Here is a 16,008-nt window from a genome sequence, read left to right as displayed (position 1 = left end):
TTTAAACTAAATAATATTAAAATAAATATTTAATAAATTATAGGTGAAGTATCTAAAGTTTTTTGTATATAATTTAACGAAAAGTTAACGAAGGGGCTGACGAAAAGAAAAAAATAAAATTATAGTGTACTAAATTGATACATTTTAAACCATAAAATACTGAAGTGAGAAATTGTGAAACCACATGGATGGTATTTAAAGTTTACTCTTAATTTAAGACACTGATTAATTCTCTTCATGCCAACTTTTCATTAATACTCATCTAATTCTATCTTATTCCCGCTGCATTTTTTTTCAGATTACTTATAAATAAATTAGCAATTTAATCCAACCGTAGGTATCCATTTAAAATGAAATAATAATTTTAAACAAAAACAGTGTTGATATATATTTTCAAGATAGAAAATTACAAAATAATAATATTATTATTTTGTATTCTTACAAAATATTTAAATTAAATTTATTGCAAAAAACATTATTTATCTCCTCCACATGAGCTCGCCACTCACTTCCCAAGTTGACCCTTTTGCAAGCGATAGATCCAATCTAACAGATAAGATCAACAGATCTAGTTTTGTCTTTTTATTTTTTTTTAAAAAAAAGATTTAAATTAAATCAATCAAATAAGAAAGTTTAAAAATTTCAAGCAGAGTTTACAATTTAAATTAAAAAATTTAAAAGCAAAATTAAAAAAAAATCCTCTATAATGGCCAAACCCTTCTCTGGTTCGCTCTATCATCTTCTTCGCCTCCACGTCCTCTCCCTCTCTCTCCCTCTCTCTCTCCCCTAAAAATTCTGCTTAGGGTTCGTCTTATTTGGTCATAGAGCCCTAAAATCTAGGGCAAAATCGCAGCAAGGAGGCGCCTTTCTCCCCTACGTTTGCTATTGGATCTCACTCGTCGAGAAACCCTAACCCTAGAATCGTGCACACCCATTTCCGCGCTGTTATCTCGCTGCGTTACCCCCGCGTATACTCGTCTCACCAGGTTTATTGAGCGATAACGCCATGGCGAGCTTGGATGGTGATGGTGGTGGTTTTCTCGAAGACCCTGGCCCTGAGAACGGAGTTGGGCGACCGTGTAACGGGGAAAAAGGTGGACTTTTTTTTTAAAAAAAAATCGTATTGTTTATTGTAAAGATCTTGTTTGTAGTTTGATTTGATGGAACCTTTTGTTCTTCATGAAATCCTTTTGTTGTTGTGTTGGGTTTTATGAGAAGGTAGAAACTTTGGTGCTTCGTTATGTGGTCGTGTTGGTTTTGGAAGTAGTGATGCTTAATTTATTACTTCATATTTTGTGTGTTTTCCGTTTAAGATGATCTTGTGTAGTATCAAAGAGGATTTGGTTGACTTGTTACGAGCATGTATTGGACGATTGTTTGGTCTAAGAGTTTTGACATCTATGTTGGCAATTGATTGGAGTGGAAAGTATTTTTGCCTTTGATCTGCAGTTAGTTGCTCTTCTATTATGTTTGATGCGATTCTTACTTCCCCTTTAGTAGACATAGTTAGCTTCCCATGTAGCCTTGCTTTTGGAGCAGCTTCTCTTTTCCGAGAAGCAATTATTAGGTGTTTGGTGCATATGAAAATCCTTAGGTGCGTTCGCAAGCTAAATTGAGCTTCCTGGCACCAAATAAGGTCTATTTTGGAGCTTTTGCTTCTACTGCAGCCCGAAGCTGTTCGGTATATCTAAATTAAAGAGCAGTTAATCGTTTCTTTAAACAGCACTACTCAGAGCACTTCCACATATGCTCTAGCCAGACCAAACAGAGCCTAAATTCAGCTGATCGCCATTTTTTTTCTTATTTGTTGCTGTTCGTTACATTGTAATTTATAGCCTGATGTGCCTTTCTGAAATCGGAATTGAAGTTTTAATATCTAATCTCGTGAGACTACATTTCTCTTTTATGCAGATGTTCGCTTTGATGCTTCACAGTATGCATTTTTTGGCAAGGATGGTGTGGAGGAAGTTGACCTAGGGGGTTTAGAAGATGACGACCAGGATGATGATGGTCTTGGTGTTGTTGGGCCTGGTGATGAAGAGCATCAGTTTTCTTACCTTGGGGACAGTTTAGAGGTGAATTTCTTAAGCTATTGGTTTGCAGTTCTTACTTACTTACCATGATATCACCTTCAGTGGAAGTTGTGGAACGCTTGTAGTTATTACATGTTTTCATTTTCTTGGAGAGCAAAGTGTAATTAGCTTGAAGCCTTTTTGTTTCCCCCTTTCTTTTCTGCTGTACTCATTTTCTGTAATTTCCTCTCATGTTAAATAAATAATTGCTCATCCTTTGTGTGTGCTTTCTTATTACTGTAGTCCTCTAGACTGCCTTCTCTCAGATCATATGATCGTGACAAATGTTTTGTTTGCTGCGATGCTTAAAAAAAAGAAGAAGAAAAACTTAAAGACATGCACGTCTAAAATCCATGATAATTATGTATTAAAAGTCACTATTACTTAGTCTTTTGCTAACATAGACCCATTTGCAGGGTGAAGGCTTAGGTTCTTTATCTGATGTTGATGATCTTGCAAGCACATTCTCAAAGGTCAGTCACTTTTACTCTAGATCATTGTGTTTAAATATGCATTCTCTTTATATGACCATATCTTCATACATACAGGAAATTTTTGACTTTAGGCCCTAAATTACTCCACCTTATCAGATATTACTTTTCATTGTTCAGCAGTATTTTCATATTATGTTGTAGAAAGAAGTTCACTTCAGAAGTTACTTTGGAATTATGTGAAATCATCTGGTTTTCTTTCTGTGGTCCTTTCATATGGAGATTATATACATATTATTTTTGCCGCTTTCAGCTGAACAAAGTTGTTGATGAACCAAGACGTACTGGAGTAATTGCTCATGGGGGATCAGTTCCTATAGAAAGTAAGTATGAACTTCTGATATTAAGCAAGTTTTTTTATTTAACAGCAAAAGGATCATGCATTTTTCTTTGCTTTGGCAATATTTCATTGTTACCGTGTATATTGTATTTTGCTGCATTATGGTTGTACCGTGCTTTCTTAATTGTCTTGATTCTCTTGTGATCCCATTAATTTTCAAATTATACTATAATGTCTTCCTTTCTATCAACTCAAGTTCTCGTGCTAATCCTTGGGTAGTTTTCCTATCAGGTTCTTCTACTGCTGACTGGGCGAAGGAGCCGGACTTTTTGAACAGGCTTGATCAGCAATTATTTGATGCTGAAAATGCCCACGATAATAAACGATGGTGGTCCCATCCGCATCCTCCTCCAACCCATATCGCAGATTCGGATTCCAAACTTTTATACAGAACATCTTCATCTCCTCAACAACTACCCCAATGCAAACCCAGTGAGCCAATTCCTGTATCCAGTTCACCTTATTTCTCCCGCTCTCCACCTACTGGACTACTCCAATTTGCTTCTCCTAGAAACACTTATCCTACACTCCAAGGTCCTCTTTCTGGGCCAAACCCCTCCCCTTTCTCCCAATTCTCTTTGGCCCGATCACCTCACGGGCCAAACTACGGTGCAAATTTGGCCCAACATGTTCGACAAGGGGCTTTTATTGACAGTCAGCATCAGAATCGCTGGTCTAATTCTAATTTAGCGCCCCACTTGATGCCTCATTCAAATGGTATAATGCGACCTCAGTTATTTCCCCCCAATCAACAGCATAGATTTCCTGGTCATTCTCCACCTCAGCTACTTGGGATGGTTGACTTGCGAGATCAGAGGATCAAACCTGGTTTTATGAATATCGAGAATGGGCGGCAACGATTTCGTTCAAAGTTCATGACGGCTGAAGAGATCGAATACATAGCAAGAATGCAGCATGCCGCAACACACAGCAACGACCCCTATGCGGACGACTACTACCACCAAGCTTGCCTGGCAAAAAAATCCTCAAATTCAATTTTAAAGCACCATTTTTGCCCAAATGATATTATGAATTCTCGAGCACCAACTAAGGATGAGCCGCATGCCTATCTTCAAGTGGAAGCTTTGGGGCGGCTCCCCTTCTCTTCGATACGACGGCCCCGCCCTCTTCTGGACGTCGAACCATTACATGCAACTGGTGATGAAAACATTATAGACCAGAAAAATTCAATGAAGCCTCTTGAACAAGAACCGATGCTTGCGGCTCGGATCATGATAGAGGACGGCCTTTGCCTTCTTCTTGATGTAGATGACATCAATCGGTTTTTGCAGTTTAATCAAATGCCAGATGGTGGGATCCTATTGAGGAAAAGAAGTCAGGCCCTATTAGAAGAGCTAGCAGCCTCCTTGCATCTTGTAGATCCTCTTGGGCCCAATAGAACTGGGCTTTCCATGGGCCTGGGCCCGAACGACGACCTCGTGTTCCTCCGTGTAATCTCACTCCCAAAGGGCCGAAAACTTATTACACAGTACCTTCGTGCTTTAATACCTGGTAGCGAACTCATTCGTGTAGTTTGCATGGCAATTTTCCGTCATTTGAGATTTTTATTTGGTACTTTACCCTCGGATTCAAGTGCAGCTCAAACCACAATAAATCTTGCAAACTCTGTTTCTTCTTGCATTCGCGGAATGGATCTGAGTGCCCTTGTACTTGTCTTACCGCCGTTGTTTGTTCTTCGGAGCAGCCACCTCTTCGACCACTTGGAAGCACTTTGGGTAATGGGGCCACTACACTCATAATGTGTGTTCTTGAGAGAGCTACCGAGCTTTTAACTGATCAAGGTGCTTCCACCAACTATAGCGTGCCAAAAAGGGCGTTGTGGCAGGCTTCTTTCGATGCTTTCTTTGGGCTTCTCGTGAAGTATTGTTGGAACAAGTATGACGGCATAATGCAATCGGTTTTGACGCAGGGTCCAAATGCCACTATCAATGCTTCAGAGGTACCTAAAGCTATAAGCAAGGAAATGCCGGTGGAACTGTTGCGCGCCAGTTTGCCTCATACCAATGAGAGCCAAAGGAAGGTTTTACTGGATTTCGCCCGGCGTTCGATGCCCGTCGCAGGTTATGATGCTCATGGGGCCGGTAGCGGACTGAATGCCTCGGGATCCGTGCCTGGTTAGTCTTATCATTTTCTTAGAGGAATCGAAAACACGTCATAAATTCTGATCTGTTCAGATGCCTTGTGCCCTGTGCGCCTTTCTAAAAGGGAAGGTGATCTCTTGGCGCTTGAAAAGAAAATGGAAGAAGAAACATACGTAGTCTGGGCATCGATAAAAGACGAAGTTATTCTTTATTCTATTCGCTTGGCACACGCCTTTTAGTTCATCTCCGTGTTACGCTAGTTTTGGGGCAGTTCTCTTCTGAGGAGCGGAATTTTGGTGCTCTGAATCGGAACTCTAGCCAGTTGTTAGTGAGTAGAATCTGTACAGGTTACTGTTATTGAAGACTCTTCTTCTTCGCTGTTCTTCAACAAGACCTGGTTAAGTGCTCGCGATAAGGTAGTTCCTCTACCATCTTCCGGCGGCAAGAAAAATTTTAACGCAACTTAATATGTAGTTTGAACTTCAATTTGGACTACTGTTAGTTACGACACATTGTTCAGGGGCCCTGAGAAAGAGGAGGAAAAGAAATTCTTTAGTTTTGGGCCAGTGTTTTAATGTGGTATGTTAGACTTTCTGTTTTATCAATATATTAGTTGCAGAGAGAAAATGAAATTCTGTGGAGTTGCTCGGCTTATCAGCAGTGATGATATAGAAAAGTTGTGGTATGATTTTCTGTAAAATTTGCTCTCTTTGATGCGTGAAGTTCTTATGTCATGTGTGTTTTCATGCAGTATATTATTATTATTATTATTAAACTGCTTGTTTTGAGCAATTGAGAGTCAAATTTGCTTAGTTTTGGTGTTCCTTGTCATTTTGTTGCAAGGCTTTATTGGAAATTTCTACTGCTTAATTCTCTCAAACATTTTGCAGCTCCCCAGAGCGAAATATACTGTATATTGTTGAAAATGAAAAATAACCATGCATGCTAATTTCATACAGAAGACACTCCAAAGTTTGCAACAAATTACCTGTTTAATTGGTCTCTCTCTCTCTCTCTCTCTCTCTCTCTCTCTCTCTCAAGCACTAATAATAATATGCTAATATTTAAGAAGGCATAAGATATTTATATATAGAACACACAAACAGGAACCCAAAAATAGGTATATGAAGTTAAGAGAAGTAACTTGGAAAAGAAAAGGTGCATGGAATATTCTAAAAATAATTAGAGAAGAAAAAGTAGGAGTGGACCAAACCAAACCTCATTTACTACACAACATTTTTAAGCAGGTTCCTCAACATCTATCTTTTTAAGTTTTTTTTTTCTTTTAATCATCTTTTCAACTTCTATCCACTTTATTTGGGTTTTTAGATTTTTAATTAAATAAAAAAAAATCATAACTGAACTGGTGTGCATGTCAACTAGTGTACATTTTTATTTGTTTCTAATATTTATATTCACCAAGCACACCAACTGAATTCCTAGCATATCAACTAGTGTATCCCTCTACACCACACTCAACTTTTTCACTGGAGAGATTCATAGATTATAATAATGAGAAAGAAAAATCTTTCGCATTATATCCGCTTTGTTTAAAATAATAAAGCACACAATTGGAGACCAACAGTGTAATTGACCCAAATTTAAATTGAAATTTAGGACAAGTGTCCCTCAATTATACCTTTCTTATAATTTGTTCAATATCAGCTCCTTAAAAGAGATTCTGTTCCATGTCGAAGCCCAAAGTCAACCACACGTTTTGTCTTTTTAATAATACCTTCTGATATTGACTTTTCTATCCAACATATCCTTCCAAATCCTCCCTACAATTTAAGGGCGTGTTTGGTTCGCTTTTTCTTCACCCTGAAATCAGAATCGAAATGGGCGAATTCGTTTGTAGGTATTTGGTATGTGAAAGTTCCATTCCGATTCCGATTCCCCAGTGGAGTGGAAATCCCCCAATCATCTCTTTTTCCAATCCAGCCTCGAATCCGGACGAAATGAATATTTATTCGAATTAAATTTATTTTTTCAACTTTTTAAATTAAAATATAAGTTTAAATTTAGAAATTAAAATTTTAATTTTAAATTTTAATTTGAACTTGAATTAAAAATTAAAATTTAATCAAGTATTTTGAATCTAACTTATGATAAATTCAATTTTAATTTATATAAAGTTTTATTCAAATTTTATTTAAAACTTAAATTAAATTTATGGATTCAAATTAAAATTTAAATTGTAATTTTAAGTTTGTATTTGAATAAATCGAAATTTAGTTTTATATTTTGAATTATCCGCTCAACGTCAAAGTTTAATTTTTTTAAAAAAATAGATTTAAAATTTTGACATTATTTCAAAATTTTGATGTAAATTTTTAATATTTAATTTTTAATTTAAATTTAAATTAATATATTGTAAAGATAAAGTTAATATATTAATCTGATTATGTTTTTTATATTTGCCTGAACCAAACATCGATAATGAAAATAATTTATTCCGATTCCGATTCATATGATGAACCAAAGTAATGAGTTATTTCGATTCTGATTCCAATTTATTTCGATTTTGATTCTGATTCCGACTCTGACTTCGACCAAACACGCCCTAATTGTCTCTATAAGCTTGTAAATGGCAAATACAAGAAATATTCTAAAATTTTTCTGTACGAAAGAGCTCAATAATATTCTGTGCAAACGCTTTTGCAGCTTAGGATGTGTTTAGTTTCACGTACATAAAACTGTAAAAAAAAATTTCAATAGAAAAAAAATTTTTGGAAGAAAATAAATTTTACACTCTATAGCGTTTAGTTTGTAGGAAAAAAAAAATAGTTTTTCATTACGATTGTTTAGTTACAAAAAAAAAAAAGTTATAAATAAAAAATTAATATATATGTATTTTCTTATTTTATATATTATATATTATTGGTATATAATAATTGTTATACTATATTTATTATTATTATATTTTAAATTTATAAATAAAATATATTTAAAACATATTATACAATAAATATGTAATATCATATATAATAATATATATTTAATACTATATATTTATAAATAATATTATGATATATAAATTATTAACATATAATATTATTTATATTAAAAAATTTAATTTTATAATATATATATATATATATATATTATATATATATGAAAGAGAGAGAGAGTTCGGCTGGGACACTATCGATAGCACCAAGGATTAGTGCTATTGAGTTTTCCACCGTTAGATTTAATCATTTGATTATTTTTACTCTGTTAAGATTATTATTCAAAACAACACCCACTGAACCCTAGGGGCTCATATCATCCTAACCACATATTTCTTATCAAGAATATATATATATATATATATATTATATATATATATATTATATATATATATATATATATATATAGGTCCGGCTACTATACTATTATGAGTACGATCGCCCTCATACTCATAATTATTTTTGATGATAGAGCTTCCGAATTCACGATCCACACCGTTAAACGTTATTTACAGCAATTTAAAACTTCTAGAAATCAAATTTTATAAATTTCGACATACATTTACCTTACGATCAAGTGGTCACAAATTTGAAAATTTTTAACGGCCGTATGAGATACTTGCTAGTTAACGGTGTAAAGAATCGAAATAGTTGAATTTTTGATAGAAAATTCTATTCACTACATAGATAAAGATCAATAACTCCGATCTTGAATTGAAGTATCCGATCATCCTTTTTAGGACGTCGTTCGATTTTGACCGTTCATTTTATGCCCACTTGATGGACTTTATTATGATTTCGAAAATTTACGAAATTTATTTTCTAGAAGTTTCAAATACTCTAGATCATATTTAATGGAGTGGATCGTCGATTCGAAAGCTCCATCATCGAAAACAACTTATGAGCACGAGGGCTCCAATACTCCTAATAGTATAGTAGACACGGCATATATATATATATATATATATGGGATACTATCGATAGCACTAAGGATTTGATATTATCAATTTTTTCACTGTTAAATTTAACGTTTTGATTATTTTATCCGTTAGATTATACTATTCAACTAACATCCACTCAACCCTAAGGGCCCACATTATCCTAACCACACAATTTTCAATCTAATGGCTAAAAAACTAATAGCACCAAATGTTTGGTGTTATTGATAGTATTCCAGCCTAGTTCTATATATATATATATATATATATATATATATAATGGAAGAGGGAGAGAAAGTCCACGGGGTCCACCGTGGACTCTCAATCATGTGTAGTCCAGGAGGTGAAGATAACCTCACGGATTGCGTGCGCAAAAGGCTTCCTGAGCGGCGTGTTTTGATATCAGTTTTCGTTCTCGAAAAATGAAAACCGGTGTTTTTCAAAAATTTGTAAAAATTTTTTTACAAGAAATCAAACATCAAAAATTCTTTTTTAGTAGAAAAAAAGGATAATTGTCTATATACCTCTTATACGTTTGAAAATATCTAATTTATCTCTACTTTTTTTTTCTTTCTAAAATACTCCTGATATGTTCCACCGTTATTGCAAATTACTCGCGCAGTTATCTTTTGTTAAGTTAACTTGGATTAAACGTGAGTTAAATATCTACCACAGTTAAAAAAAATTAAAATATCAATTTTGCCCTTAACTTAAAGGCATATAAAAAATGTTAGTGACGGTAGAGGAGTATATTTGAAAAGACCAAAAGTCAAAATGTTTTTTGTACCCTGACTTTAAGGACAAATAAAAAAGGTCGGTGATGGCGGAAGGGTATATTTGAAAGGGCAAAAAAATAATTTTATACATATAATAGAATTAATTAACAAATTTTAACTCTAGAAGTATATTTGAAATAGATTTGAACGTAAAAAGAATATTTTCAATATTAACCTTCTAAAAAGGGATAAATAGAAAGTCGAAAAAGCATTTCGAAGTAATTTACGCTTGCAATTATGAATATTCAGACAGGGTCACTGGTGCCACATGGAACGATCTAGTGTGAAAAGGGTTCAAGATCGGAAGGAGTTTAAGGATTGATTAGTAATTAAGGATTTGATTATATATTCTTTCTGCACCCGGTGCATACACAGCACGGTGCACTGGCTAATCTCCGAATAGCTAGCGGTTCGATGACGTGGTGCACCGAGTTCAGCCAAATTAATTAGTTTCTTTGAATTTTGACGCGGACAACGAAGTCGACTGACTCACTACCCTTTTCATTTTTTATTTTTTGTTTTTTGTTTTTTTGTTTATTTATTCTTTAATTTAGTCTTCCACGTCCCTTTCTTTCACTGTTCTAGTGGACCCTGATCTCTCATTTTCTACTAGAGGCCGCATTAATAAATGCTACCACAATATTACGATTTACGAGCCACACCCACACCCACGTCGACCGGGATACGCACTAGTTACAGTACATACCAGCAATGTCGGGTCCAGCAGGAGTTCCATCCGCCGACGCCGCCGTCGACGCCGTCACCGCCGTCGACGCCGTCGCCGCTGCGGAGGAGGATGTCCCGATCCCGATCCCGATCCCGATCCCGATGGGGGTGGCGCACCCTCATCCTCTCGGCGGGGCGGAGGAGGAGTTCGTGTTCCGCGTGGGGTGCCGCACCCTCCTCCTCTCGGCGCCCGCCCTCATCTACGCCCTCGCAGTCGCCGGAGACCCGACGCTGCCGGTGCCCACCTGCCACCTCCTCCTCCTCTTCCTGCTCTGGGCGCTCGCCCTCGGCCTCGTCTACGCATCGACGGCGGAGCTCCGCTGGTTCCCGCGCGGTGCGGCGGTGGCGGTGGCGGTGGCGCGGGCGCTCCACCGCCTCTTCTGGGAGCAGCGGCGGTGATGAGACCTCGACGGATCATCTTCGACAGAGGTGAAACTTTACAACCCTAACTCGATCTATCGGTCGATCATCCTCCATATCTCTCTCTCTCTCTCTCTCTCCCTCCTCTCTCTATTATAATATATATATATATATGTGTGTGTGGTGTGTAGTGTGCGCTGGCGCGCGCTGTATGTGTGTTTGTGTGTGTGTCGTACGTTTGTGTGTTCTATTTGTGCATTTTTATATCTCTTATGCATGATGCCGGTGTATGGTTTTTCTTCTTCTTCTTCCTCTTCTTCCTCTTCTTCTTTGTAGTAGTGTATATATATGAAGTTATAGAGGAGATTTAATATCAAATTATGATAATATAATATATATAATATAATATATAATATATATTTATATATATTACTATAAAAGTATGGTTTTTCCCTTGTTCAAGTGAATGAAATGGAATCGATCAGTACCAGCTATATACTCTTCTTCTTCTTCTGGTTCCTTCTTTTTTTTCCCATTTTTTATGGCCTTCTTGATGCAAGTTATAAATAAGGGCTAGGCCCTTTATATAAGTTCTATTTCATATAATTGATCAAGACAATGGATTAATTATTACAAAAGAAAGTAGAGAAGAAAAAGAAAAAGAACCAATTAAGAAGAAATTTACACACAAATTAAGCACGGATGAGTATCCATGCTATCATTCTATCTATCTATCTATCTATCCTAGGATTAATAAACCTCTGATCCAACAAATTGCAGCAAACCAACATTCGAAATTATATGACCTGGAAATTAATTAACAAAGCTCCGCATATATATATATATATATATATATATATATATATATGAAATTCACTCCATCAGCTCCGGGGCGAAAATGAAGTTATAAATGCTTGTTCTCCGAACATCCTGTGCGAAGTCCACGCAGTCTCATATGCAGTAGAAGGCGTTGTAGTGCGACAAAGAAAGAACACAAGCGTGCAAGGTGGGGAAGGGGTGTGGGATCGATGCATGTTTGGTGATTATTACCACGTTGAAGCTCTTAATTACCTTCCCTTTCCTCTCATTATTTCTTCCTCTTCTTCTACTACTACTACTACTTCTCATTCTTCCTTTACTCTCCTTCTTCCACTTCTCCTTCTTATTCTCCTCTTCTTCCTTTTTCGTTTTATCCATCGTTGTCCTCCTCCTTATCCTTCTTCTACTTCTTAGACTATTATCATCATTTATATATATTCTCCTCCTCACGCTTCTGCTATATATGTATTTCTCATGCACTACTTGTTGTTTATTTCCTATATATATATATATATATATGTGTGTGTGTGTGTGTGGTGATCATGATACACAGCGGATATATGCATGTTTTGGATAGGCTTCTACAATTAAATTGCATCTGTTTGTTTTGTTAATTATTTCCTTTTGTTGGGTTAATTAGTGTTCTTCGCATCTCTTTGTTCTCCCTCCCCTTGGGTTTGGGAATTAAACCCTAATTAACCTTAGCCAGAAAGGAAAGGAAATAAAGAGAAGAAACTAAGTATTTCTCCCAACTCTCTATCTGGATTGATGCTGGGCCTGACGCGCCCCACGTTACATGCACCCGCCACCCTCTCCCACCTCTCATCTCGATCTCTCTCATCCAATTTATACTTTATATGATTCATGATCATTTACGTTTCCCAACTTGTCGATATAAGTAAATGGATAAATTACTTACCTGAGTAATTAGGCAAGCAATACTACATCTACAAATCATTTTCTGATTATAATCTTACAGCATGTCACAGAGACTGAAATTTTTACACTGACCATGCATCTCTCCACTCTCTCTCTCTTTCTCTCTCTCTCTTTAAAAAAATTATTAGTGGATCCCAAAAAAAAAATTTTTTTTTTGAAGGAAAAGTAGCATGCTACCGCTTCATTCAATGTGGAGGTGAATTTAGCTACAAAAGTTGGTCGGGCATCAGGAAAAAAAAAGAAACAACCAAACGACTATTGAGCACAATAGGAACTCGAAAGGTTTCTGAACGAGCGAATCTCCGCTGACAATTGTCTCATGGTGATCTTCTTTTTATCAAAAGTTCTTCTGTTCCTCTCCAGCCAAATCATCCACCATGACATGGCAATTGTCGCTAACTCTCGCACCAGTAGGGCGGCGCCTTTGAGTCTGCTTACTTCCCAGAGGCAAATGACTGAAGTGCAGTTCGGTATCAACGTTTTGCTCGATAGTAGACCTCTGGCCAATAAGAGTCTGATTGTTTCGCAGCCCACGAAAATATTGTTTAAACTCTAAGAGGCGAGAGTTTAAACCCTTGCATCGAGGATTTGCAGGATTAAAATTCGTTTTTCAGTTTGTAGACTAAGCAATTTTCATAACAAATTTTTTTGTTTTGTTAACTTTGATATGATGGGTAATTAATTGCGAGTATAGCACCAAGAAATGTCTCCTGCTAATTAATTGGATACTTTGTGGTAAATTAATCAAGGGGACTTTCATTGGTTGTTACTGTGAATGCAAACCGTTTTTCTATAAATCCTGGTTACAGGAGGGTGGATTTTCACCACAAGCTCAACACAAGGAATTTTGTACTATATAAAGCCCTAAAAGATTCGAACTTAGGGAACTCCTGGCACAGATTTCCTGTGAAACAATCAATTTTTTGTCTCTAAAAGCTCCAACCAACTGTGAATTATGTTTAAATTATGTTTAAATCATGTTAAATATGTCTCGAATTCTAGTACCGCAAGATTTTCTAACTCTATTCTGTTTTGATTGTCCCATTAAGTTTTTTTTTTTTATGAGAGATAGGTAGCACACTACCCGCTTCGTGTATTTCATTTAGAAATAAATTTAGCTAGAAATGTGAATCAACTAGAATTTGAACTTGGGTCTCGTGTACCAACCACCAAGCCTTTTGCCACTTGAGAGATTGTCCCATTAAGTTAAGTTTAGATTATTTCTAATTTTATTGAGATATTCCTAATTTTAGTGGGTTTGTATTTATAGTTGCATTAGGATTTAGCCACTATTATAAATATATTCTTTATTCCATTGGTTTAATGCGGAAAATGAGAGAGAGAGTATGGATGTATTTTTTGGAATTAGGGTTTCATGAAAGAGACATATTTTGTACACCACTTTGATTATAATGAAGATCTCCGCTCCGTCTTCCCCCCTGGACGTAGGTCGGCGGCCAAACCATGCACGTAAATATCGTGTGCTATATTTTTCTTCTCTTTTTCTCAGATCTCTTTTGGTATTTTCGCACCCGACGAACTAGATCTTTTCAGTTTTGTCCTAACAAACTGGTGTTAGAGCCTGAGTGTTTGTTTGGGTGTTTAAGACGTCGACGAATTTGAGATCGAGAAGTTTGATCGTTCCAGCAGTTTCGCTCTACGACAAATTATCGTTTTGATGCAACAGAGGTTGCAAAAGGCGTAGTTGGAGAATGAGAAGATTGGCACTTCAGAGAATCCCGCGGATTTGCTCATTAAGTTTTTTAGGCGATCAAAGTCAAGTATTCCATAAACTTGTTCGTATGTGCAGTAGCACTTCAGTAGCTTTTGGGATTTTGGTGGAGAAGATAGAGAATTCGAGCCAAGGTGGGATTGTTAAATATGCTTCGAATTCTAGTACCGCAAGATTTTCTAACCCTATTCTGTTTTGATTGTCCCATTAAGTTAAGTTTAGATTATACCTAATTTTATTGAGATATTTTTAATCTTAGTGGGTTTGTATTTCTAGTTGTATTAGGATTAGCCACTATTATAAATATACGCTTTATTCCATTGGTTTAGTGCGGAAGATGAAAGAGAGAGTATGGGTGTATTTTTTGGAATTAGGGTTTCGTGAGAGAGACATATTTTGTACACCACTTTAATTATAATGAAGATCTCCGCTCCGTCTTCGCCCTTGGACGTAGGCCGGTGGTCGAACCACGTAAATATCGTGTGCTATATTCTTCTTCTCTTTTTCTCAGATCTCCTTTGGTATTTTCGCACCCGATGAACTAGATCTTTTCGGTTTTGTCCTAGCAAATCATTTATGTTCAACACTTACAGCTACATGTGTTTCATGTCCTGTTATATCATTATATCTTGTGTTTCCTCTTTGACAAAGCATAAGGCATGATTCATCTAATTTTCATTGTACACATTATATAAGTGTGCATATTGCTAATGATATTTTTAGACCATTCTCCATCAAATCAATTTTTTTGGGGATAAAATAGATAATATTTAACAACGTTGATCTTTCATTTGTGTGCTCTATTATTTAAAACAAAGCAGATAATACAAAGATTTAATGCAATCGATTGTGTGGTAATTAACATATATAACAAGTAACATTAGTTACATTACTCCGGACACCACCACCTCTTCTTTCTCTTTCTCACTATAATTTATGACTTGCTTCGATCTATTAGATTATATTTTAATTTTAAAATATTGGCCAACAAATATTTAGTATGTGGTGTATGCTATCGGGAATTGCTAACACAGCAGTCATAGAAAATCTCCATTCAGCGTCGAATGGAAAGAGCCCGTGAGATGTCGTCACTAAACATGATCAATTTATTTTTTTTATGATCAATTTTTTTTTTTAGNTATTTGAGTCAATAGATGGCGTATTGACTTTTAAAATTTAAGTAAATTAACTGCTTTATGTTGCATGAAATATACTAATTAAATCGATAAAAATAAATGATTATTTAAATTTTGAAGTTTATATGCTGTCGACCGATTCAAATTAAACAAATTGAAGGATTAATCAGTGAAATCAAAATTTGAAAAAATTGGTTAGCAAAATTAAAGTAATTAATAGTTTAGATAAGTTTTATATATTGTTATGTTTTTTTTTTTTACCCCAAATGGTGAAAACCGGTATTTGGTGGATATTGTAATATTTTTGTTGCCTGCCCTTTATTTGAGACTTGGTGTCTCGTGTGTGGTACTCGGATCACCACACTTTAGTTTCATCACTAGTGAATTACCCGCGCTAGTGAATTACCCGCGCGATACTGCGGATATAAAATTATTTTTATAATAAACTTTATTTTTTAAAATATTTTTATATAGTTTTATAAGCCTAATTATTAATTAAAAAAATTATATAAAAATAATTTAGTAGTTAAATCTATTTAAATAAAAGTTATTAAAATTGATATATGCGCAAAGTAAATTTATATAATAATTTATTTTATAAAGATACATATAAAAAGGATGATAAA

The 16,008-nt window shown here is 35.6% G+C and overlaps 1 protein-coding gene across 1 annotated transcript; it reads left to right on the top strand.

Moving 5' to 3' along the window:
• On the top strand, positions 707-5,793 carry LOC109720278 (protein PAT1 homolog 1-like). The gene is given in 6 exon segments (XM_020247272.1): positions 707-1,094; positions 1,912-2,075; positions 2,489-2,545; positions 2,817-2,886; positions 3,135-4,568; positions 4,571-5,793. Coding segments are annotated over 6 exon segments (2,286 nt in total). The 5' UTR covers positions 707-1,006; the 3' UTR covers positions 5,044-5,793.

This window comes from Ananas comosus, linkage group 14, assembly GCF_001540865.1.
Source record: "Ananas comosus cultivar F153 linkage group 14, ASM154086v1, whole genome shotgun sequence".
NCBI classification, from domain to species: domain Eukaryota; kingdom Viridiplantae; phylum Streptophyta; class Magnoliopsida; order Poales; family Bromeliaceae; genus Ananas; species Ananas comosus.
This window is presented reverse-complemented; position numbering and strand designations above follow the sequence as displayed.